Below are 27099 nucleotides of genomic sequence, written 5' to 3'. Positions count from 1 at the left end.
AAATGGTGCAGCCACTTGGGAAAAAAGTCTGGCAATTCCTCAGAAGCCTAAACATAAAGTTACCATATAACACAGCAATTCCATTCCTAGGTATATACACAAAAACTTTTTTTTGAAGTATAGTTGATTTATAATGTTTCAGGTGTACAGTAGAGTGATGTAGTTTTATATATATATATATATATATATATATATACATATATAACTTTTACAGTTATATATATATAAAACTTTTTCAGATTCTTTTCCATTATAGGTTATTACAACTATATTCAACTATATTGAATATAGTTCCCTGTGCTATACAGTAGGTCCTTGTTGGTTATCTATTTTACATATAGTAGCTTCAAAAACTTGTACATGAATATTCACAGCAGCATTGTTCACAATAACTAAAAAGTGAAAACAACACAAATGTCCACCAACTGATGACTGGATAAACAAAATGTGGTGTATCTCTACAGTGGAATATTATTAGCCATACAAGGAACAAAGCACAGACATATCTACAACATGAATGAACCTTGAAAAGTTATGCTAAGAGAAAGAAGGCAGACAAAAAAGGACACATATTTGTATGAGTCCATTTATATGAAATGTCCAGAGTAGGCAAATTGATAGAGACAGAAAGTAGATTAGTAGTTACCATGAGCTGGGGGAAAGGAAGATTGAGGAGTGACCTTTAATGGGTATGAGGTTTCCTTCTGAGGTGATGAAATATTCTGGAATTAGTGGTGGTGTTTGTACAACTTTGTGAATATAATAAAAACCACTCAACTGTACACTTATTATTTTTTTTTTACTTTAACATTCACTTAATCAAACTAAAGGAAACACATATATTAAGAGAGTTTCACTAAGAGTAGTAGAGTAGGTAGGGTCAGAGTTTCTCTTTAAAGTCAATAGCTCTTTGTCTTCACAGAAATGATGGGCAGGGCGGGGGGTGGTGTCGATGGATCCTAAACCAGCAGGACAGGTTGCCATGTTAACAGCCCAAATGAATTCTCGAGGAGTTTGGCGGGCTTCAAAATTTGTCCTCTTCATATGCTCATGTAAACAGTCTCAAGTATTATGAGCTACAGTTCAACAAAGCCTCTGACGGAATTGGTTACCAGAGATGGGCAAGCCTGGTTGGTCCCACAGAAGGAGCTGGCATCTGGACCAAGCTGGTCGTCCCTGACCCCAGGAAAGAGCTGCTCAGTTCTCTGAGCTGCTTTACAGGGGCAAACGCCCTGGGAAACGCTCCCCTCGGTGGAGGTACAGGAAGTCACAGGCCACATATATGGGGAAAACCACGTCTTGGTTTTCCAGGTTCATTACCTCTAGCTCTTGATTCTGTCTCAGGGAAAGCATCTGGTATTCTGTGTCCTTCCTGAAAACGGCTCTCCCATCCCTGTCCAAGGAGAACAGGCGCAGGCGGAACGCGACCTTTCTCCTCCCGAGGAGACTGACCCCGAAGCTGCGGTACTTTTTCCGTGTGCTGCACCGGCAAATGATGCGCTGGTTGGCGTAGCGCAGCACCAGGTCCCAGAAGAATTTGAAGCCTTCCCACCTCCAGCTGCACAGCTCGTCCCTGTGGAGCTGGCTCCCGCACCGCATGCTTCTCCCCTGGGGGTCGGACACATAGACGCCCATGGGCCGGACAATTCTGGTCTGCTCAGCCCGGAGGGGGCCAAGGCAATGCTCACTGTACAAGGGACACAACCAAGAGGGAGGGATCAGCGCATCCTGGTGGATGACGTGTGCTGACATCGGGTCGCACATTATGTAGGCAAGCCGCAGCTGCTGGAACACTGGCACGAAGGCTCTGCCCTGCTCGGTCTCCAGGAAAGGGGTGCCCTCCGAATCCCTCCTGGACCTGGCAAACCATGAGTTGGTGTCAGGCAATAGGGCACTGCGCGGGCCCCTCCATGTCGGCTGCAGCTGCAAGAACATCCACATTTTCAGCACGATGTACACGTTCATCTCCACCCCCATCACAAAGAGCCGTGAAGAGGCAACGACCTCTTTCATCAGATCCAGGCGGACTTCTCGCAATAGCCCCTCACTACACAGGGTCATCAAGTTGTCCAGCAGCCACTGAAGACACACGGTCCTGATGGTCTGGAGTCCGTAGCTTTCAGCAGAGTAGTAGTAGCTGCACACGGTCTGGGCACTGACAGTCTCCTTCATGACCTCCCCGCACCGCTGAATCACCTGGTCCAGCTGCAGCATGCTGGCTGTGGCCAGGATGGCGACGACTCGACCGGGTGGGATGAGAATGGAGCCTCGGTACAGGAAACCGAAAGCCTCGTGCAGTGCCTCGCCATCAATGTTCTCGTCAGGCATCTGCAACTCTATAGTATCCATGTTGGTCTCCTGCCAAGCGCCACTGAACATGCTAGCAAAGAACCCTGACTGGCACAAGTAGACCCTATGCAAGTTCCACTCCTCCCCCAGTGCGCAGATCCGCACGTCGCTCCCTTCTCCTCTCAGGAAGAGTGCCTCATAAATGGACCCTGAATGATCTTTAGCACGTTTCCGGCGGGGCTCTTTTGTGAGCGGCCCCCCTGGGCCTGTCTTCCGCTTGCGGCTCCTCTGACGGGCGGCGGGTCTGGCCTTTTCACTCTCCTTCCCTTCCTGTCTCTCTGCCGCTACTGCCTCCTCGGCCTCCTCCATCCCCGCACTGGCACCTGGCTCCTCTGGGGCACGCCCCCACCAGTGCCATGGCATCCGACTGCTTCGTGCTCCCATGGCCTATACCTCAGTGGTGCAGTGGCCAAGCTTCCTCTCCAGGCGCCCTTGCCGCGGGCACGAGCTCAGCCCAGAGTGATGCTGGGTACTATGACGTTTGCTCTAACGGTCTCTCGAGAGGACGACGCCACGCTAAGCCACACCCACTAGGCCCCACCCCGCCGGGTAAGGGCACTCCGTACCAGGGATTCCACTCTGTTTATCTTTCCCTCCTGGGATGATTGCTCTCGGGCTCCCTTCATAGGATGATGGTGGAACAGAGGCCTTTGTGTGCCAATTTTACCCATTAATTTCAAGAACACAATTCGCTCTTGCCCATCTAAAACAGTTAGTGATTATTCCTTTATGGAGAATTACATCTTGGTCCCAGCCCTGTCCTCTAGGCACCTTAATTTCCATAATTAACTTCTTATTTATTTAGTTATTTTTAATTAATTTTATTTTTATATTTTTTATTAGTTCCTGCTTTACAACAAAGTGAATCAGTTATACATATACATCTGTTCCCATATCCCTTCCCTCTAGCGTCTCCCTCCCTCCCACTCTCCCTATCCCACCTCTCCAGGAGGTCACAAAGCACCCAGCTGATCTCTCCCTGTGCTATGCGGCTGCTTCCCACTAGCTATCTACCTTACGTTTGGTAGTGTATGTATGTCCATGCCTCTCTCTCGCTTTGTCACAGCTTACCCTTCCTCCTCCCCATATCCTCAAGTCCGTTCTCAAGTAGATCTGTGTCTTTATTCCTGTTTTACCCCTAGGTTCTTCATGACATTTTTTTTCTTAAATTCCGTACATATGTGTTAGCATACGGTATTTGTCTTTCTCTTTCTGACTTACTTCACTCTGTAGGACAGACTCTAGGTCTATCCACCTCATTACAAATGGCTCCGTTTCGTTTCTTTGTATGGCTGAGTAATATTCCATTGTATATATGTGCCACATCTTCTTTATCCATTCATCCGATGATGGACACTTAGGTTGTTTCCAGCTCCGGGCTATTGTGAATAGAGCTGCAATGAACATTTTGGTACATGTCTCTCTTTGAATTATGGTTTTCTCAGGGTATATGCCTAGTAGTGGGATTGCTGGGTCATATGGTAGTTCTATGTTTAGTTTTTTAAGGAACCTCCATACTGTTCTCCATCTTTAATGTTACACCATCTTTAATGTGTGGCTCTCTTCCCCAGCTTGCAAGGTGGCTGCTGGCACTCCAGCCACCATAACCACATTCCAGATTGAATATGGAGGAAAAGGAAGAGCAAATGCAGCATACCAAATGAGTCGGCTGCCCTTAAAGAGCTTCCCCAGAGGCCCCCACCCAATGACTTCCAAATATATCTCACTGGACTCAGTTATGTCATATAACTACTGTTACCTGCATGGAAGACTGGGAAATAGAGCTTTTAAACTGAGACCATTCCAAAATTAAAACAGAGTTCTATGAGTAAAGAAAAAGGAGAGAGGGGATATCCGTTGACAAAGAGCAGCCTATAACAAAAGTCCTGAGATGAATGACAAAGGAGAAGAGCCAAGTCACCAAAATATACAGATGAAGATTGTCCTGTGCTGATTTCTTCCGATGCAAATCAGAAGATTTCAACATGTTTCCAGTAAAGTCCAATAAAAACAATAGCAAGAAAGACCTATATTCCTGGATATCTTGGCAAAATGCTCTAATTCTATTTTTTAAATCCTAAAAGTATCCAAGCAATCAAATTTAAAAAAAAGATTACCTAGAAAGAATATAAATTGAGGCTCTCCTCACACTTATCCATGATCTCCAAATGTAGAGAATCACAAAATAATATCTCAAGAGTCTTGGGGCAAAAGTTATTACACAAAAATAAGAGTCACAGTCCAAAAACTATTTATAGAAGAGAAGTATACCCCCCAGAAATCAAAAGACTCAGAAAATAGCCACTTACAAACTTGCTTAAACATATGTTTTCCTTCCAAATGTATGAATAGGAAACTCATTCTGTTCATGTTTAAGAATAAATATATTCTAGATAGACCTAGAAGTTATCATACTAAGCGAAGTAAGTCAGACAGAGAAAGACAAATATGATATCACTTATATATGGAATCTACACAAGAAATTGAATTCTTGTGTTTGATATAACCTAAAAGCTCCCACTGGCTAAAATTGGGTTAATTTGAGGATCAAATAGAATCACACATGTAATTGATTATATCACACTGAGTAAATAAAAATCTACTAGGACACAGTGATTTCTCTCCTCCCAAAAGAAGAGAGCAGAAAAAAAGGGAAAGCTCTTTTTCACAGAAGAATGGCAGCTAATAAACGTGGAAGGAATTAGATCATTGGAAAGTCACAGATTTGCAGTCCCCGGTGGGTAACGGATTCTGAGAAGGAAACAGTGGAGGATAAAACAACTAAGTGACAGGTTATTGGGAACCAGGAATTTGTCCCTATTATTAATGGTGAAGACCAACTGTAACTTTTGTTGCAGACATCTGAAGATCAGCAGCTTAACCAGCAAGTCATCATAAATCAAATTAAAAGACATATTACAACCACATCAAATATGATAGAGTTAATATCTATAATAATAAAGACTTCATACAAATTGGAAAAAGGAGCACCAAGACCTAGCCTGGGGAGGAGGTGTTGGTAAAATACAGGTATAGAGGATTTACAGAAACAGCCTGACTGTCCCTTTGTCCCTTCACTGGAAGTGGATAGGATGGCACCTGCCTGAGTGTCAGAACCCCAGCATCAGACAGTTCATCATCTGGGGTATTTTTCCCGTGAGGTACACAGAGGGACCCAGGACCCCAGGCCACTTTCCTTTTGCCTGCTATTCCTAGCCTGCAGCTTCCTGTCCTCGGCTGGAAGAAGTGGAAGGGCAAAGGGAAAAGACTTGTGCCAACCGAGCCTGTTATTTTTCATCCAGTAAAAACATCTTTCCCAGAAGTCACTCTCAGAGGAGTCACCTGGCCACAACTACCTACAGAGAGACAGCCTCCAGCACCCCTCTTTCCTTGACAAAAGAGCAAAAATAAAACGGATAATCCATAGTACTTGGTACTGAATACTTGGAGATTGGCACCTCACAGACCGTTGGTATATGGCATATGTTAACTTTTCTGAAAAGCATCTCTTCAGTGTGTTTAAGGAAACCTCAATGTACCTCTAGATCCATCAGTTCTGCTTTGGGGAATCATTTCTATGGAAATAATGTGAAATGCAATGAATGGTTTATGTACATTGATATTCATTAATGCAATATTTCTAATATGCAATCCCCTGACAAAAACAAAACAAAAGGATAAACTTAACTTCAGTGTCCAGTAAGAGTTGAGTGGTTGAAAATACAGGGTCGCTTGTCAGAGAGTTGTGTGAGTTGGCCACAGAAACACTTCAGGTCTCATTTGTAAAATGGAGTTAATAATACTTCCCACATAAGCACTTAGAAGGATTAAATAAAATTTTATATGTAAAACATACCTCAAATACCACAAAAAGAATCAATGCATAATATAGGGAATTCCCTGGTGGTCCAGTAGTTAGGACTCCGTGCTTTCGCTGCTGAAGTCTGTGGTTCAATCCCTGGTCTGGGAACTAAGTTCCCAGAAGCTGGTGGTGGTGCAGCCCCCCAAAAAGTCATTGCATAATAGATATATACATGGAGTATTATATAGTCAATTAAAATAGCATAGATGTAGAATATTAAAAATTGTATGACGAGAAAATTCATCTGCTGTTATGTGAACATAAAATTGTGTTTATAGTGTGGTTTCAATTTTATAATGTATATATGCATTAAAATACACTGAAAAGCCAACGGTTGTTACATATGGTCATTGCAGGTGGTTTTTATTTTCTCCTTTGTACATGTTCTTGTTTTCAGATTATCTATCTGGTATAATCATTTTCATATAGATCAGGGGTCAATAATCTTTTTCTTAAAGGGCCGGTTAGTAAATATTTTAGGCTTTTTAGGCCTTATGATCTCTGTCTTCACTACTCAGCTCCGCTATAGAGAAAGCAGTCATAGAAAACATATAAATGATGGATGTGACTGTGCTCTGATAAAACTGTACAAAAACAGGAGGCAAGCTAGCCCTAGTTTGCAGACCCTTGCTCTAGATAATGATAAATACATGCTGTATTAAAAAAATTTTTTTTTTGAGGTGGTATAGCAAAAATCAAGAAAAGAGGAATTTTCCTAGTGGTGGGTGGGGATGTAGAAGGTGAAGAAGGCTTGCACAATGTTTCATGGACAAGAGAGAACAGAGCAATTATGGGGAAATTAGGAAGTAATCCCTTGGTAGAAGGAATCAAGCTGATGGGGTTTTATATGAAAAAGAAAGAATGAGAGCTATATACGCATAATTTTATCTCACTGGATTTGCCCTGAAAGCTTTTGGCCCATTTCCCATGGCATACTGAGGCAACAGGAGACTCCCAGGATGACTACAAAGCCAGTTAGAGAACAACCTTGGAATTTATCACCAAGTCGGTCGTGGAAAGTGCCAGTACCCTAGGCCTCCATCCAGCATCCCAACAAAGGGCTCAGTGACCTCTGCTCAGTGGCACCCTGGCACACTCATGCCACATTCCTCTTAAATAATTCTGAGTAACAGAAAATACTTATGATTGAGCCAAAATCCTCTGCCCACTAGTTTTTTTCCGGACTTGGAGCAAGTACCTCTGCCACCTTTCAGAGTTTAAATATTTGAAGCCATGATCATGGTCCTTTCTTTCCATCCTAGAAATCCTCAAAACACAGTTTTCCTAGAGGAGAAGCTGCAAATTGGAGATCTACAGTTATGCCTGGATGGGCCCACTGAGTATTGTAAAATCATTGAATTCACTTAGTAAAAAAAAATCTTGAAATCATAACATTTCTCTTAAATATCCAGTCTTTTGGTTTTCTTAGAAAAATCAGAAGAATTACTAACATTGGATCACCATCCACATGCCAACAGTTGGCTTGAAGCTGACTAACAAGCATGAGCTCCTGGTCCAGTCCCCCTACCCGTCCCCCCAACCCTGAAACCCACATCTGCCCAGACCCCAAGGATATCCAAGTTTCCTGCTCTGATCTAGATGAGCTAGCAAAGAATGCTGCAGAACACTGAGCCAGGAGCCCAGAGACAGCTTCCCATCTCAGGTTTAACAAATGTAAGTTCTGTGACCCTGGAGCTGGCTGTTTCATCATGTGAAATATTAGGGGGTTAAGTGGGATATGGCTTAGGTTCCTTGCCCAGCCAGCATTCCATGAATCTATAAATGGCTTAGCTAATTTTCAAATCTCACTGAGCTCATTGCCTGAAAAATGCCTGAAGTCATGAGTTCCACCTGCTAATAACACTTTGAAACAAAATAGATTTGAAAAATAAAATATCTGGATCTCTCAAAAGCAATTTGCAAATTCATACCAAGATATGCTAAATGTAAAAACAAAGCCATTCACTCTTTTGCCTCTAAAATGAAATTTCAAAGGCGAGAGTTCTAAAAATTAAGAAAAAAATCCTGTCCCAAAGCTTAATGTTTCTGTAAAAATAGCACATCCATTACACTATTCAGTAGAGACAAATGAACCCTGGAAAAGGGGAGAGGTCAGGACCACAGAACTATGGGTGCGCTTGACACTTCTCCTACCCAATTCCTACCCTCCCCAATCACTCCCACTCCCATACAATGTAGGTTTAGATTTGTTTTATTTCTCTTGCTGTAAACCCTGAACTTTCTCTATCCAGCTGAAATGCTTCATTCAATGCTTTCTCCAAGAAACTAAAAACTATGCCAGGTTAGCATCATCTACACCATTAAAGCAAGAGCAAGACGCAGACCTCTAGAGAGAAGCATCTGGCCTTTGGTCATCTTGCTTCCTCTCCCCTCCCCACCAGCATCCCACCCCACCTGAAGAGCTTCGATATCACTATTTCACAGCATAAGGTAGCCATCAGGCTGGGGCCTGGCATTCAGTGTAGTCTGTGAATATCAGACACCACTTGTGCACCAAGCCAGGCCATTCACTTCACCTGGTCCTGGGAGCCTGTGGGTCCAGAGCAGGTGGCGAGTATGATAAGAAAAGAAAAGTGTTTCTTGTTCCAGAAGATTCTCTGGATCAGTGGGAAAAGGAAAATTTGTGGCAAAGCTTCAAGTCAGGAGGGGAGCATGTTCCTACAACAGTGAGCTCTCAGGTAACAGACTCAGTGTCTTGGCCCTAAGGTGCCTGAGATCAATGACAGGAGCATTCAATTTTGGTAAAATTAAGCTTAATCAAAGAATATCATAGTAAGTAAGTTCTAAGGCCCTGACAAGGGTGATGTCTGTTTAATGACCAGGAAGCAATACTGTAAATTTGAGGACCTCACTCTATGAATGTGACTGTGTATCTATTCACCACGGTAATCCAGTTCCCAGTCCACTGTCTGGTATATAATAGATGCTCCATTAATAGTGTGAAAAATAAAATAATCACTCTTAAAGGACACAACTTTTTCAGTTTGCCTTCTACAACTAGATGTTTCTCCATGGCAGGGATTTAATTCTGCTTTGTCTTTTGCACATTTTTTTTTTTTTTTTTTTTTTTTTTTTTGCGCTTTGCGGGCCTCTCACTGTTGTGGCCTCTCCCGTTGTGGAGCACAGGCTCCGGATGCGCAGGCTCAGCGGCCATGGCTCACGGGCATAGCCGCTCCGCGGCATGTGGGATCCTCCCGGACCGGGGCACGAACCCGTGTCCCCTGCATTGGCAGGCGGACTCTCAACCACTGCGCCACCAGGGAAGCCCGTCTTTTGCACATTTTCACCTTAAACTGTAAGCAGATTTGCCCGGATGGAAAAATCTCACACACAGCAAAAACACTTTTATAATACTCATATAATAGTATGTATATATTGTACTATACACACAACATAAATACTCATATAACAGAAGCTTAAGAAATGTCTTCTGAGTGAATGAGTAATTGAAAATTACTGGAAAACAGTTTACAAGTATTTAAAAAATATATATACATATATTTCTGTCATATATTTCTATATATTCGCATATATAAATGTGTGTATACATACATATAATGAATTTTTATTTTTGTTTGTGATCCAACAGTCACTTGGTCAAATTTCTCATTAGAAGCCTAAAGCCTCCTCTTTTTAAATTTTTTTAATTTTTAACTTTTTTAAATTGGAGTATGGTTCCTTTACAATGTTGTGTTAGTTTCTGTTGTACAGCAAAGTGAATCAGCCACATGTATACTTACATTCCCTCTTCCTTGGATTTCCTTCCCACTTAGGTCACCACCGAGCATTCAGTAGAGTTCCCTGTGCTATACAGTCTGTTCTTTTAGTTCCTTATTTTATACATAGTAGTGTATATGTGTCAATACCAATCTCCCAATCCATCCCACCACCCCCCCCTTGGTATCCACACGTCTGTTCTCTACATCTGTGTCTCTATTTCTGTTTTGCAAATAAGTTCATCTATACCATTTTTCTAGCTTCCACATATATGCGTTAATATACAATATTTGTTTTTCTCTTTCTGACTTACTTCACTCTGTGTGACAGTATGCATATGGTGATATTTTTCCTCTATCCTGGGAAAAGGATGAAAATAACAATTTCTGACTTTCAACTCTTTTTCTCAGGGAAGTCACATTATGATTTGAATGTATGTTTCTAAGAAAGATAAATTTTACTTGCTTGCAACAAAAGGATGGTGAATGTTCACAAAGTTCCTGTGGGAGATATCTCATCAGAAACCGTGCTAGGTTGCCATTGGAAGTTTTGTAAAGATGGGGAGTAGCATTGCCAATAAGGCCCCCATTGAAATTGTGAGTGGATAACTTCACTGCCAATTATTTCTACCACTTCAGAGATTCTGAGACACACTGACCACCTCATCGATCCAAGTTTAAGCAAGAGTCTCAAGCACAGCCCACCAAAGTCAAGGGTCCACATCTGCTCAGGTATCTGCATTTGCAAAATGAATGGACCACACAAGCAGAAAGAGAACCAGTGTGGGAACAAATACACGTTGTCTCCTGTTGCAGAGTCTCCGAGTCCTTTGAAATTCTGCTGTGTCTACTTTGTTGCCTCTTTCAAATGATCTAAAAAGTTAGGCTTCTTCTGAAGAAGGAAGTCCCTCACACAGTATTGGTAAGGAAGCAACAGTGGTGAGCATCACCAGTGTTGGAAAAGGATAACAGGCATTCTTACTTCAGCTCTGACACTATTCATGGATGAAAACAAGTTCCCTGTCCAGCTGTGTGATCTCAGGAGAGCCTCTCCAGTCCACAGTTTTGCTCATTCATATAACAAGGATATTGGAAATTGAAGATGCCATCCAGCTGTAAACTGCACTCAGTCTTTAAATAGTTATTGTGTTCTGTTACCGAGCACTGTTCTTGGCACTTAGGAGAATCAATGAACAAAGCAGATAGAAAGTCCTGTCCTGTAGAGTTCACCTCTTCCTTGTTCTATGTACCATTATGATACGCATTCCATGGATGCACACATGATGTATAATGCTATTCTAGAAGTAATAAAATACAGACCTTCTCAACTCATTCATTTAACGTTCAGAGAAGTACCTACAGTGGCTGATACTGGGACAAGTGTCTTCAGGATACTAAGATAAATGTGACACAGTCTTAACCTTGGGGAGTCATCATTTGGTAGGGAGACTAAAAGGCAGGAGAGTTAGTCACGAGCATACAATGATACCCATCACAGAGGAAGCTCAGTGTGGGAGAGTCATATCTATTGGGAGACTGAGTGATGGCTTCTGTTACAAGGTGAGGTTTAGGATAGATCTTAAAAATGGGTAGATTTATAGAGGAGTGGGGAATCTAAGAGTAGAAAAAGCATAAGGAAAAAGGTACATAATTATAGGAAAGCACAGAGCATGTTTAGAGAAATGGAAAAAAGATCCATTTCGCTGTCGCTGAAGTCAAATGGTACACTGGGCACAGGGCAGGCCACAACCCACAGACCTATGAGGCCAGCCTGGGGAGCTGGTTCTTTATTGCATAGACTTTGGTGGCTCCCAGGGTTTTGAACACAGGAATGACAGGCTCACATTGAAGATTACAAAGTCAAGTGGCCCAGAGGAGGCAGAGACCAGAGGGCAGAGAGCAGTTTTATCAAGTCCTGGCAACAACAATAACAACATAGGAGGGGATATGGGGATATAAGTATACGTATATCTGATTCACTTTGTTATACAGCAGAAACTAACACAACAATGTAAAGCAATTATACTCCAATAAAGATGCTAAAAAACAAAACAAAGCAAAAACATAGGAGGGGGCTTCCCTGGTGGCGCAGTGGTTGAGAGTCTGCCTGCCGATGCAGGGGACACGGGTTCATGCCCTGGTCCGGGAAGATCCCACATGCCGCGGAGCAGCTGGGCCCGTGAGCCATGGCCGCTGAGCCTGTGCATCCAGAGCCTGTGCTCCGCAACGGGAGAGGCCACAACAGTGAGAGGCCCGCGTACCGCAAAAAAAAAAAAAAAAAAAATAGGAGGGACCAATTCAACAATAACTGAGTGACAAGTGGCTGCCTGTTGGATGTTGAGGAGGAAGCAAAGACAAGCTGGAGCTCTAACTGTCAGAGAACACTGGCCAGGATAAACAACACAGAGACCCAGTACCAACAAAATGCCCACCTTGAGGAGTGGGGGAAATAGTTATGGAAAAGAAAAAGTATTCTCAGAGGATCCAGAAGCCTAAAAATACCATCCAAACTCGAATCCAGCAGATTCTAAAGGGATTTTTATCCTGTAAAGGATGTCCAGTATATTCCAAGCACTGTTCCAGGCACTGGGCAAAGAGACAGGTCCCTGACTGAATGAGTTTACATGTTAGAAGGGGAGACAGACAATAGACACATAAGAAAGAAAATACATAACAACGGATTGGTTCAAGATGGCCGAGTAGAAGGACATGCGCTCACTCCCTCTTGTGAGAGCAGCAGAATCACAACTATCTGCTGAATAATCATTGACAGGAAGACACTGGAACTCACCAAAAAAGACACCCCACATGCAAAGACAAAGGAGAAGCTGAAATGAGACGGTAGTGAAACAGGAGGGAAGGAGGCAGGGCACAACCTTTGAAAGAATGACATAGCCAGAGGACATGACATAAACTGATTAGAACCAAATGGATCCAAGATGGTGGATGAGTCGACTTTTACCACTACACCTTGAGCCTCAGAATCAGCAAGCTCACATCAGCAAGCTAAATGACACACCCACAGGTGCCATGACAGTTCCAAGACTGACCATAAGGATCAAAAGTGGGCAGTGGCCCAATTTCTGGAAATCCCCACCCCTTCCTAAAATAGCTGGAATATTCCTCCCACTCATTAGCCTATGAAATTACCCACCCCTATAAAAACTGACAACCCCATACCCTGGTGCCTTTCTCACTTTCTGAGATGGCCCACACTCTGTCTGTGGAGTGTGTTTCTCTCTAAATAAACCCACTTCTTACCTATCACTTTGTCTCTCACTGAATTCTTTCTTCAATGAGACATCAAGAACCTGAGCTTCATTAAGTCATGAAACCAGGTGTGTGATCTCAGTTGGAAGACTGTGGGTTTTGGCTGGCTTTGAGTCCCAGCTGTGTCAGTTCTAGTCCCAGTCAGGATTTTGGTCAGGTTCAAGTCCCGGCCTGTGGGTTCAAGTCCAAATCTGAGGTGCACAGTTTCAGTAGGAAGGGCACAATCACAATAAAATCAAATTCCATAACTGTTGGGTGGGTGACTCACAAACTGGAGAACAATAATACCACAGAAGTCCACTCACTGGAGTGAAGGTTCTGAGCCCAACGTCAAGCTTCCCAGCCTGGGGGTCCAGCAAGGGGAGGTGGAATTCCCAGAGAATCAGACTTTGAAAGCTAACGGGATTTGATTACAAGACTTTGACAGGACTGGGGAAATAGAGACCCCACTCTTGGAGGGCACACACAAGTAGTGTGTGCATCAGGACCCAGGGGGAAGGAGCAGTGAATACATAGGAGACTGAACCAGACCTACCGGCTAGTGTTGGAGGCTCTCCTCACTGTGGGGACAAGGACACTGGCAGCAGAAATTCTGGGAAGTACTCCTTGGCATGAGCCCTCCTGGAGTCTACCATTAGCCCCACCAAAGAGTCTGTAGCCTCCAGTGCTTGGTCACCTCAGGTCAAACAACCAAGAGGGAGGGAAATCAGCCCCACCCATCAGCCGACAAGTGGATTAAAGTTTACTGAGCTCTGCCCACCAGAGCAACAGCCAGCTCTGCCCACTACCAGTCTCTCCCATCAGGAAACTTCCACAAGCCTCTTAGATAGCATCATTCACCAGAAGGCAGACAGCAGAAGGAAGAAGAACTACAATCCTGCAGGCTATGGAACAATAACCACATTCACAGAAAGATAGACAAAATGGAAAGTCAGAGGCCTATGTACCAGATGAAGGAACAAGATAAAACCCCAGTAAAACAAGTAAATGAAGTGGAGATAGGCAACATTCCAGGAAAAGAATTCAGAATAATGATAGTGAAGATGATTCAGGACCTCGGAAAAAGAATGGAGGCAAAGATCGAGAAGATGCAAGAAATATTTAACAAAGACCTAGGAGAATTAAAGAACAAAAACTTAGAAGAATTAAAGAACAAACAAACAGAGATGAACAATACAATAACTGAAATGAAAACTACACTAGAAGGAATCAATAGCAGAATAACTGAGGCAGAAGAATGGATAAGTGACCTGGAAGACAGAATGGTGGAATTCACTGTCATGGAACAGAATAAAGAAAACAGAATGAAAAGAAATGAAGGCAGCCTAAGAGACCTCTGGGACAAAATTAAACCCACCAACATTCACATTACAGGGGTCTCAGAAGGAGAAGAGAGAGAGGAAGTACCAAGAAAATATTTGAAGAGATTATAGTCGAAAACTTCCCTAACATGGGAAAGGAAATAGCCACCCAAGTCCAGGAAGTGCAGAGAGTCCCAGGCAGGATAAACCCAAAGAGAAACATGCTAAGACACATAGTAATCAAGTTGACGAAAGTCAAAGACAAAGAAAAATTATTAAAAGCAACAAGGGAAAAACAACAAACAACATACAAGGGAACTCCCATAAAGTTAACAGCTGATTTCTCAGCTGAAACTCTACAAGCCAGAAGGGAGTGGCATGATATACTTAAAGTGATGAAAGGGAAGAACCCACAACCAAGATTACTCTACCCAGCAAGGATCTCATTCAGATTCAACAGAGAAATCAGAAGCTTTACAGACAAGCAAAAGCTAGGAGAATTCAGCACCACCAAACCAGCTCAACAAATGCTAAAGGAACTTCTCTAAGTGGGGAACACAAGAGAAGAAAAGGACCTATGAAAACAAACCCAAAACAATTAAGAAAATGGTAATGGGAACATACATATTGAGAATTACCTTAAATATGAATGGATTAAATGCTCCAACCAAAATACACAGGCTTGCTGAATGGATACAAAAACAAGACCCATATATACGCTGTCTACAAGAGACCCACTTCAGACCTAGGGACACATACAGACTGAAAGTGAGGGGATCGAAAAAGACATTCCATGCAAATGGAAATCAAAAGAAAGCTGGAGTAGCAATTCTCATATCAGACAAAATAGATTTTAAAATAAAGAATGTTACAGGAAACAAGGAAGGACGCTACATAATGATCAAGGCAAGGGATCAATCCAAGAAGAAGATATAACTATTATAAATATATATGCACCGGGCTTCCCTGGTGGCGCAGTGGTTGAGAGTCTGCCTGTTGATGCAGGGGATGTGGGTTCGTGCCCCCATCCGGGAGGATCCCACATGCCACGGAGCAGCTGGGCCCGTGAGATATGGCTGCTGAGCCTGCACGTCTGGAGCCTGTGCTCTGCAACAGGGGAGGCCACGGCAGTGAGAGGCCCACGTACCTCAAAAAAAAAAAAAAAGAAAGAAAGAAAAAAGGGAGAGGACTCAGGTCAATAATATTAGAAATGAAAAAGGAGAAGTTACAACGAACACCGCAGAAATACAAAGCATCATAGGAGACTACTACAAGCAACTCTATGCCAATAAAATTGACAACCTGGAAGAAATGGACAAATTCTTAGAAAGGTATAACCTTCCAAGACTGAACCAGGAAGAAATAGAAAATATGAATAGACCAATCACAAGTAATGAAATTGAAACTGTGATTAAAAATCTCCCAACAAAAAAAAGTCCAAGACCAGATATCTTCACAGCTGAATTCTATCAAACATGTAGAGAAGAGCAAACACCATCTTTCTCAAACAAAAGTCCAGGACCAGATGTCTTCACAGCTGAATTCTATCAAACATTTAGAGAAGAGCTAACACCTATCCTTCTCAAACTCTTCCAAAAATTTGCAGCGGAAGGAACACTCCCAAACTCATTCTATGAGGCCACCATCACCCTGATACCAAAACCAGACAAAGATACTACAAAAAAGAAAATTACAGACCAATATCACTGATGAATATAGATGCAAAAATCCTTAACAAAATACTAACAAACAGAATCCAACAGCACATTAAAAGGATCATACACCATGATCAAGTGGGATTTATCCCAGGATGCAAGGATTCTTCAATATATTCAAATCAAACAATGTGATACATCATATTAACAAATTGAAGAATAAAAACCATATGATCATCTCAATAGATGCAGAAAACTCTTTTGACAAAATTCAGTGCCGATTTATGATAAAAAACTCTTCAGAAAGTGGGCATAGAGGGAACGTACCTCAACATAATAAAGGCCATATATGACAAACCCACAGCAAACTTTATTCTCAATGGTGAAAAACTGAAAGCAATCCCTCTAAGATCAGGAAGAAGACAAGGATGTCCACTCTCACCACTATTATTCAACATAGTTTTGGAAGTCCTAGCCACAGCAATCAGAGAAGAAAAAGAAATAAAAGGAATACAAATTTGAAAAGAAGAAGTAAAACTGTCACTGTTTGCAGATGACATGATATTATACATAGAGAATCCTAAAGGTGCTACCAGAAAACTACTAGAGCTAATCAATGAATTTGGTAAAGTTGCAGGATACAAAATTAACACACAGAAATCTCTTGCATTCCTATACACTAACAATGAAAGATTAGAAAGAGAAATTAAGGAAACAATCCCATTCACCACTGCAACAAAAAGAATAAAATGCCTAGGAATAAACCTACCTAGGGAGACAAAAGACCTGTACTCAGAAAACTATAAGACACTGATGAAAGAAATCAAAGGTGATACAAACAGATGGAGAGATATATACCATGTTCTTGGATTGGAAGAATCAATACTGTGAAAATGACTATACTACCCAAGGCAGTCTACAGATTCAATGCAATCCCTATCAAATTACCAATGGCATTTTTTACAGAACTAGAGCAAAAAATCTTAACATTTGTATGGAGACACAAAAGACCCCAAAGCAATCTTGAGGGAAAAAAATGGAGCTGGAGGAATCAGGCTCCCTGAGTTCAGACTATACTACAAATCTACAGTAATCAAGACATTATGGTACTGGCACAAAAACAGAAATATAGATCAACGGAACAGGATAGAAAGCCCAAAGATATACCCACGCACCTATGGTCAACAATCTATGACAAAGGAGACAAGGACATACAATGGAGAGAAGACAGTCTCTTCAATAAGTGGTGCTGGGAAAACTGGACAGCTACATGTAAAAGAATGAAATTAGAACACTCCCTAACACCATACACAAAAATAAATTCTAAATGGATTAAAGACCTAAATGTAAGACTGGACACTACAAAACTCTTAGAGGAAAACATAGGAAGAACACTCTTTGACATAAATCACAGCAAGATCTTTTTTGACCCACCTCCTAGAGGAATGGAAATAAAAACAAAAATAAATAAATGGGACCTAATGAAACTTAAAAGCTTTTGTACAGCAAACAAAACTATAAATAAGATGAAAAGACAACCCTCAGAATGGGAGAAAATATTTGCAAACAAATTAATGGACAAAGGATTAATCTTCAAAATATATAAACAGCTCATGTAGCTCAATATTAAAAAATCAAACAACCAAAAAATGGGCAGAAGACCTAAATAGACATTTCTCCAAAGAAGATATACAGATTGCCAACAAACACATGAAAGGATGCTCAACATCACTAATCATTAGAGAAATGCAAATCAAACTACAATGAGATATCACCTCACACCTGTTAGAATGGGCATCATCAGAAAATCTACAAACAACAAATGCTGGAGAGGGTGTGGAGAAAAGGGAACCCTCTTGCACTGTTGGTGGGAATGTAAATTGATACAGCCACTATGGAGAACAGTATGGAGGTTCCTTAAAAAACTAAAAATAGAATGACCATATGATCCAGCAATCCCACTACTGGGCATATGCCCAGAGGAAACCATAATTCAAAAAGACACATGCACCCCAATGTTCATTGCAGTACTATTTACAATAGCCAGGTCATGGAAGCAACCTAAATGCCCATCGACAGGCAAATGGATAAAGAAGATGTGGTACATATATACAATGGAATATTACTCAGCCATAAAATGGAACGAAATTGGGTCATTTGTAGAGATGTTGATGGATCTAGAGACTGTCATACAGAGTGAAGTATGTCCGAATGAGAAAAACAATATCGTATATTAACGCATATAGGTGGAATCTAGCAAAATCATATAGATGAACCTGTTTGCAAGGGAGAAATAGAGACACAGATGTAGAGAATAAACATATGGACACCAAGGGGGGAAGGCGGGGGTGGGGATGGTGGTGGTGGGATTCATTGGGAGATTGAGATTGACTTATATACACTAATATGTATAAAACAGATAACTAATAAGAACCTGCTGTCTGAAAAAATAAAATAAAATAAAATTCAAAAAATAAAAAGAAAATACATAACAAAGTGGGTGGTCCTAAGAGGTGTGAGGAAAGAGGGGAGGTAGATGGCACAGTGTAAACAGAGGGTCAAGGGAAACCTTCCTGAAGGTTTGCTATTTCATTAACTGAGGGGGCAAGTTCAGGGAGCTGGGAGAGATCCCCTCGGTCGAGGGAACAGCATGTGAGATGAGGATGTGCCTGGCATGTTCTAGGAGGAACACGAGACTGGGGACTGGGACCCAGTGAGCAGGATGAAGAGAGAGTGAGGCAGGAGCTGTAGGCCCAGGTATATAGAGCCTTGGAGGCCAAGTAAGGGGTCTGGATTTCATTCTGAGCAGGATGGAACCACTGGGGGATTGTGGGCAAAGATATAACAGGGATTTGTGACTGTTTGTGTCATGTTTACGTTACATGCCAACATTTAAAATAATGCCTGACGCATGGAAAATATTTAGTCAATATTTATTGAGTGAGTGAATGATCACTTGGGCTGCTGTATAGAGACTAGATTGCAGATGGGCAAGAAACGCAGGAAACTGGTTAGGAGTCAAGTGCAAAAGTCAAGCAATCGTGGTAGCTTAGTTAGGGGTGGTGGTCCTGGATGGAGTGGGTGAGGTGGAAGAAAAATCATCTACTGAAAACTAGATTTGGGTGAGAGAGAGAGAGAGAGAGAAATCAGGGGACTCAGGCATTTGGCCTGAGCAACTGGAAAAACAGAGCTGCAGCTTACAGAGATCACTGGAGGGGAAGCAGGTTTGGGGAGTGAAAATCCGGAGTTGTGTTTTGCACTATGAATTTAAGAATGCGTGGCATTCACGGGGAGGTGCTGGTGGTGGCATATTCAAGTCGGGCATTCCGGGAATGAGTCAGGACTCAGGGAAACAACCTGACGGTCATCAGCATGAAGGTAGTATTGAGACCGAAGGCGGGAATATATAGGTACGAAGAGACCTGAGAGCCAAGTCCTGCAGAATTCCATCATGGAGAGATCAAAATTCAGTAGGTCAGTAGGGATAAAACTTCAGGGGCCATCAAGAATGCCTGAGAAAGAAGACCCAAAGAGGCATCAGGAAAACCTGGAGAACCCAGTGTCCTAGAAGCCAGGGGCTCGAGAAAGAGGGAGTGGGCCTCGGTGTGAGATGCGGCTGAGAGATGGAGAACCGTCTTGTCCTCCACAGGGCAGACAGCACTGGTGACTGTCATGGGAAGAGTGGAAGGGATGGATGGGGACAGGAGCCTGGCTGGGGTGCTGCCGAGAAAGGCCGAGGGAGATATGAGACAGGGGCACCAAGAGAGCCTCAAAGGAACGGACGGTGCTCTGGTCTCAGGCTGCACGGTGGGTATTTGTTTTGCTTTGCTTCATAATCTACATGTGTGTTAAATGTGTTATTTGTCTAAATCAAACATTATACATTAAAATGTGTCTTAACAGCCTGAGATGGAGAGAGTGGAGAAACCCCGTGTTTCCACAAAAATAACTTGTGCTCAAAATAGAGGGAAACATTTGTTAATTAAGTAGTTTTAAGTTTTTATGGCAAAGGCGATTAGGAATAACAGTAAAGAAAAAGGGAAGTCCTTTTAAGGATAAAAATCTATTGATTGTGTTCTGTAGTTTTTTGGCTGGTCAGTGTATTACAGGAAGGAAGATGATGAATAGCTCGTGGGTCCATTAGCTTTGCTACTGACAGTAAGCAAGCAAGGTCTAATGTGTTTATTTCTAGTCTCCCCATCTTTTTCTCCCCTTAACCTGAATCTCTGAATTTCAATAATGTGTAGGACTGAGATTTCTGTTTCTGAAACTGCTGTGACTTAAACCCCGAAAACAAAAGCAGGAAATGTTTGTACAAGTTAAATGGGTGTCGATTTAAGGACAAAGTGATTGAATTACAATCCGCGGCCGTGGATGTGAATTCTGGTCCTTGTGTTTTTTTTTTTTTTCTTTCACACGCATGATATTTCCCTGACATCTGTGCCATACAAATAGATCTAGAAAGTGTGAAAGGGAAAATCTGCTCTACTAAATATATAAAAGGGACCCCGCATGAAGTCTCCATGATAACATTCGTCATCATGGGCACAGATGGCGTCCTTTCCCAGCTCTCCCCACCTGCCCCCCCTCCAATACCGGTTTAAGCTCCAGCCACTGAATTCTCCCCAAGATATTGCAATGCCATAGATGCCTGATAACACCAGCAGAGCCCGTCTGTACAATATCTCCTCATTTTTCAGTCCTCCCGTGTGCTTCAAACTTGGGGCTAATAAATCAGGTGGGTTCTGAACTAATCCTGTGAACAGCATGCATCACTTGTTGCTATGGAATCCAGATGTTTTCTCCAGTGACCTGGGAGCTTAGTGGTCCTTGGGATATCTTGCCAAGAAGTAGCGGTATTATTGTCATCCCACACCAACTACTTATTTTCCCTACAGTGCCCATGTTATAGAACGTGACAGCCACTTACCGATACCCACACATCCAAATATTATGGAGTGAGATATATAAAACATCTATCTAGTGCTTTGTTTCCTGAAGTGCTTAAGGAGGCTTTAAGACAGAAAGACCCGGTGGTCAGAAAGTCTGTGAGGCACACACAACTACTATAAGCCCAATGAGCTGACGAGCAGGTCTGCCTCTACCCCCCTTTGTATCTTAACTTGAGAAGCAAAGCTCATGAAGAAAGGAAAGGCTGCGACAAGGAGGAAAGTTATGAGGCTTTGACACCTGCATTTGGTGGGGCAGGGTGGGCAGTGCTACTAGAGGCATATGTTTTATGGGTGGGACAGGAGATCAGCAGAGTTAAGGAGGAAAAAAACCAAGAAAGAGCAAAATGGGAAGCAGACAGAAATGGAAAGGGACGTTGCTGGATGAATCTCAGGGAATACTTTGTGTGTGTGTGTGTGTGTGTGTGTGTGTGGTACATGGGCCTCTTACTGCTGTGGCCTCTCCCGTTGCGGAGCACAGGCTACGGATGTGCAGGCTCAGCGGCCATGGCTCACGGGCCCAGCCGCTCTGCGGCATGTGGGATCTTCCCGGACCGGGGCACGAACCCGTGTCCGCTGCATCGGCAAGTGGATTCTCAACCACTGCGCCACCAGGGAAGCCCTCAGGGAATACTTTTTTGTTTGTTTTTTGTTTTTTGTTTTTACATCTTTATTGGAGTATAATTGCTTTACAATGGTGTGTTAATTTCTGCTTTATAACAAAGTGAATCAGTTATACATATACATATGTTCCCATATCTCTTCCCTCTTGCGTCTCCCTCCCTCCCACCCTCCCTATCCCACCCCTCTAGGTGGTCACAAAGCACAGAGCTGATCTCCCTGTGCTATGCGGCTGCTTCCCACTAGCTATCTACCTTACGTTTGGTAGTGTATTTATGTCCATGCCTCTCTCGCGCTTTGTCACAGTTTACCCTTCCCCCTCCCCATATCCTCAAGTCTATTCTCTAGTAGGTCTGTGTCTTTATTCCTGTCTTACCCCTAGGTTCTTCTCAGCCATAAAAAGGGAATACTTTTTTTTTTTTTTTTTTTTTTCTTTTTGCGGTATGTGGGCCTCTCACTGTTGTGGCCTCTCCCGTTGCGGAGCACAGGCTCCGGATGCGCAGGCCCAGCGGCCATGGCTCACGGGCCCAGCCGCTCCGCGGCATATGGGATCCTCCCAGACCGGGGCACGAACCCGTATCCCCTGCATCAGCAGGCGGACTCTCAACCACTGCGCCACCAGGGAGGCCCAAAAAAGGGAATACTTTTGAATGCAAGAGTTAGTTACTCAGCTGGGAGACACACTCAATGACCAGAATAAAAATGCTTTTACAGTAGCTCTTGGAACATTTGACCATCAAACCCTAAAACTCTAAACGTTTGATCCAGGATTTAGAGATGGTGTGTTCTTCCACCACTGCCCTCCTCACTGGGATCAGGAACTGCCACAAACCTTTGCCTTTAATACAGCAAGTTTTACAAATAAGAAAGAATTACTATACTTATAAAGAAGAGTGTTAACAGAAGGCTCAAAGGGATTATGAGATAACCAGAAGCTGACATATGTGGCCTTAAGTATTTCTACTCTATGTATTGCAAAGTTAAATTCTCGCTGATATTTTTTGCTCTCCAACTGACACAATTGCATAAACCAAGAAAAACAATCACAGAATCATGGCGTTAATCCTTTGGGATTACCTGGTTCAACTCCCTACTTTTAAGGAAGAAGAAAGTAAACCTCAGAGAGGAAAAGTGTCTTGATAAACACCCCTCTGAATATATCACACCTTTTTCTCTAAAAGTCTATGAACAGCAAACATGCCCAGGACTGAATTTTAGAAATGACACGTGGGCACTTAACTTCCTGGTTTCCTAACCATAACCTGTCCTGTTTTCTAAGATGGAAAGGAAGGAGGTGATGGGAGAGAAGCAGGGGTCTCTCTGATGGGAGATCCCGTCAGGGTGGGCTGGCCAGCAACAAGGGTTGTCTATGGGCTAACTGCTGGCTTGTTTCAGAAGCTCAGCTGAAGGTGGTTAAATGTGATTTGAACAAACAATGGGTCCATCCGTGGCTTTCCCTGGATGACTCCATCATCCTGGCAAGCTCTGGGTGGTGGGACCAAGACGTGGAGAGAAGGAGGGCTGAGGGGTGCTCATCCCTTCCGTGTACATGCAGGTAAGAGGACAAAGTGCTTGGGCTGGACACATTTCCTTCTAAGGCTACACCAAGAACAGAGCAGTGGTCAGCTTGGGGTTTCTCCACTCTCTCTGTCTCAGCTCGATTTGTCAAAATGGACAATCCAGGTCTTAAAAAGATTTTTTAAAAATGCTTTTAGTTTAAAAAATAAAATAAAAATAAGTAAAAAAGAAAAGATTTTAAAAAATAAAAATAAAACAAAAAATAAAAAGCACCAACCTGCAGGATCTGAACTTGCAGTCTACGTGGCTTCTTACTGAGGGTGGGGCTGGAACCTCTCTCTGCCTGGATTTGAGTCCCGGCCCACTGGTTCCCTTCAGCGTCTTACATAACCTCTCTGATTCGTCCATCTGATTCACGAAGGGAAGAATTCCCACCTACTTCCTGCTTAAACAAGTAGAGGATATTTTCCTGACCTGAAACCCACTCAGTCAATATTCCTGAGAACACACTGTGCTCAGGGCAAAGTCTGAGGTGCCAGAGAGATGAGAGATGAATTTAACAACACCCTTGTCCTCAAGAAGCTCACCAGGAGTGACACCAGGGGACTGTGCCTGTTCACAACTCATGTAACTGCAATATGATAGGTGATGCCTTAGCGGTGTGGACGAAAAGGCTGTGGAAAAACAAGACCGGAAGTGATACATTATGCTCGGCAGGTACTGTTATTCCAGGATGTTACTTTGTTCGTAACTTAAAAAAAAAAAAAAAAGAGAGCACACTACTGGGGAAAATTGTGTGAATGAGCATATATCATTAACCAAATACCCCAACTACCCCTAAATTGTAAAAATTGCTATAAGCACATGAAAACACTTTGCTTGCCTGTTTAAAATAATTGTTGCCTTATCATTTTTATAACAGCCAACAGTCCTAGCAAGTTTTATGAGCAACACCAAATTCGATCAGGGAAAGTAAGTTGGATGCTACTGACAATTGCTATGTAGGATTAAACAGCTACCCAGAGTCTTTCATTCAAAGCAGACAAACAAAATCAATGATCGGAAATAAGCTACATTCTCGATTATCCACAAGAGATGGGACAGGAAGCGATAATGAAGCCACAATAAGGAAAAAATCTGTTATCCAATTAATTCAACATTCTTCTCTGTCCCCCCAATCCCCATTAAATCTCTTGATATAGCGGAAAGAAAAATGACCTGTTTGAATTGTTGGCTAATTGCATTTATGGGAAAAATGCAGATGCTGGGGTTAAAAAAATGCAGGTGTCAAAATAAACCATAAATTCTATAATCAACCCGTGGTTTGCTCGTATAGTTTTGGGCTATAGTTAGCCTTGCTAAATTGGGTGACTTTTCTTACTTCTCTACCATTATCATACAATGCTGGAACTGGAAGGAACCACAGAAATCAACTAGTCCAACTTACGTTACAGATAAGAAGGGGACAGCAGAGGCCTGCCCTCCCATGGTCACATCTGGCCTCTTAGCATTTCCTATATTAACAGTCATATCTGATGCAAGTACCGTAGAAGGTAAAACTTAAAACAGTCTTTGAAAACACCCATCCTTATAAGCCAGAAGTGTAAAAGGAACCAAGTGATGCTATGCGCACACATCTCAGCGGCTGCAGTCCCTCAATACTGATGCCTTGATAGGCTGTTCCAGCTTGGGATGTGGTCTCCTTACCCAGCCAGTAATGTCACAGTCTGAACAAACTTAGGTGATTCGCCTTCATGAAATAAGTACCCCAGACAAAAACAACCGGCATTCCACAAAGCTGCCAACTTGCACTAGCCTGTGATCCCAGAATTAGTCAGAACATGGTTTATTAAGCAAAACACTCTGAAGTCTGGCATGCCTGTAGGTCTAGGAATTAAAATAGTGCTATGTTGTCTCAATGCCACACTCCAGAGGAGGGAGGAAACAGGAGGGGACAACAGGAAATTCTACCACACTCTATCTCTCTACCAAACAGACACACACATCATACCAGGGTAGACATGTGGACTCTAATCCCTTCTTAGTGGAAAACACACATTTTCAAAATGAATCCCCGATCTAGGATGAATTACCGTAAGAGCCACAGCCGGAGCTAGTCCGCGGATGAGAAACGCAGATCTGGCCACCTGCTTTGAGATGCCTTGGGCCACGACACTGCCGGGGTCTTTAAAGGCTGGCCTTTTCGGGTAGGGCATCTGCCCTCCTAAATCGCGTTTAAATTCCAGGAAAAGAGAGACGATGCCTCCCTTGGTCTTTGAGCTATGCTGCTCTTCCTGTATCCATTTCTGCTGAACACAGCTTTCCCTCTTCAAAGAGAAAAAAAATAAAAACAAGAGGAGAATTGCACCACTGCAGATCCCAAGAGAAGTAGGCACACAACTACAGCAACGTCAAATAATATCTTCAGCAACTAGGAAAATCCCCACACGCTAGCTGGTGTCAGCCCAATGCAGACTGGGGCGCGCTGTGCCTGGAACCACAAGAAGCCGGGCAGCTCTGCAGCTTGTGTCCCTGCCAGATCACCCCACGCGCTGAAATTCGGCAGGAAGAACTTAGGATGCCCAGCCTCTGTTTGCAAGACAGACAGACAGATCACGCACCCACACACTGCAAATCTGCCAAGGGCCCGGGACATCAAAGAGGCAGAGAAATCAGAAGGCCCTGGAGAAACGGGTGATGGAGGGGCCACAAGGTTTGAGCCCTCGGATTTTGCTGCACTGTCACGATCCAGGAATGTAGCGGCAGGAACAAACGCACCTCCAGCCAAAAATGAACCGGACGCGTTTTTCCCAGCGGCTCCCTCCCCGCCTGTGTGCAGGTCGCAATACGGTAGGCGAAATGACCGGCAGCTCCAGCTGAAACTCGGCTGGCAGGCCCGGCTGAGCGGCCGGGGACGGGGCGGCGCTGGAGCAGCCTGGATGCGCCGCGCAACCTCCCCGCCTGCCACCACCCAGGGGAGCAGGGGCCGCACCTGCCACGCGCCCCCTGAGCCAGCACCAGCGAGCACCTGCGGGGCTGCGGGCGCTCGCTCGGCTAACCCAGGGCATTGCCTGGGATACAATTGTCCAACCCAAAAGGGAGCCCGAGGCAAACCCCAAATCCAGGGCTTTGGTTCACAAGGGGTGGGTGTGGGCTGGGAAGGGGGATTACGTAGGTCTCTCCGCCCCCTCCCCTGATACCTCCTCACCACTGGGAGGGCGCCGGCGGGGAGGGAGGGAGGGAGGGAGAGGCGCCGCGAACCCGCTTGGGGGCTTCTTTGTTTCTCTGCGTGCTCGGCAGGAGGGCCCGGTGTGCCCGCCGTACCCAAGCCGGGGTCGCCACCCGGGGATGCCTGCCCAGCCCGGGTGGCGGCACGCCCCAAGCTGACAATTGAACCTCGCGGGAGAAGCAAGAGGGTGGGGAGGAGGGTGGATCCAGGGCCCTAGGGAGGGAGGGCGCTGACGGGGCCTCGGGAGCGGCGGGGAAGCCGCCCAGAGGAGGGCGGGGGAAGGGGCGGTAGGTAGAGTCCCCGCCCGGAGCCCGCTTACCTTGGCAGCCCCGGCCTGGGCACAGATCATGCTCCCATCCGCGCGCAGGTTGGAGCCGGGGGGCGCACGTGCCCTGCCTGGCGCGCCGGACGCTGGGGACCTGCCGGGGGCGGGGATGACCCGGGCGCTCACCCGCTCTCGTAAAGCTCCTGGTGCCTGGGGAGAGCGGCGTCCACGGCCACGGCGGAGGGGCGCGTATGACTTGGTGAGTGTGTGCGCGAGGAGAGGACCGGCTGGGTCAGAGATGCACCGTATTCCTGCTCCAACAACCGCGCCTGATGCGCGGTAA

At 44.0% G+C, this 27099-nt stretch overlaps 2 protein-coding genes across 3 annotated transcripts in view; both read right to left on the bottom strand.

Annotated features, from left to right (window-relative positions):
• The window catches only part of HECW1 (HECT, C2 and WW domain containing E3 ubiquitin protein ligase 1), a gene marked incomplete at both ends in the record, with an annotated part of 546121 nt that extends 519254 nt beyond the window's left edge, over positions 1-26867 (bottom strand). Inside the window, one exon of one of the 2 annotated variants that reach the window (XM_081244601.1) lies at positions 26811-26867. In XM_081244601.1, the coding sequence (XP_081100727.1) occupies positions 26811-26840 (30 nt within the window). Of the gene's footprint in view, positions 1-25355; positions 25479-26810 lie in introns of those variants that run through there. The other variant, XM_081244600.1, reaches the window with a different exon arrangement.
• LOC308622752 (germ cell-less protein-like 1) lies at positions 1216-3713 on the bottom strand (the record flags this gene model as incomplete). The annotated part of the gene is made up of 1 exon (XM_081244392.1): positions 1216-3713. Exon 1 carries the CDS (start codon positions 2731-2733, stop codon positions 1216-1218), a length of 1518 nt encoding a protein of 505 aa, XP_081100518.1. The 5' UTR covers positions 2734-3713.
• Positions 26868-27099: the final 232 nt, after the last annotated feature.

The sequence above is a fragment of the Mesoplodon bidens genome (assembly GCF_964165515.1).
Source record: "Mesoplodon bidens genome assembly, chromosome: 9".
Classification (NCBI taxonomy): Eukaryota; Metazoa; Chordata; class Mammalia; order Artiodactyla; family Ziphiidae; genus Mesoplodon; species Mesoplodon bidens.
Note: the sequence above shows the minus strand (reverse complement) of the source record. Positions and strands in the feature narration are given on the sequence as shown.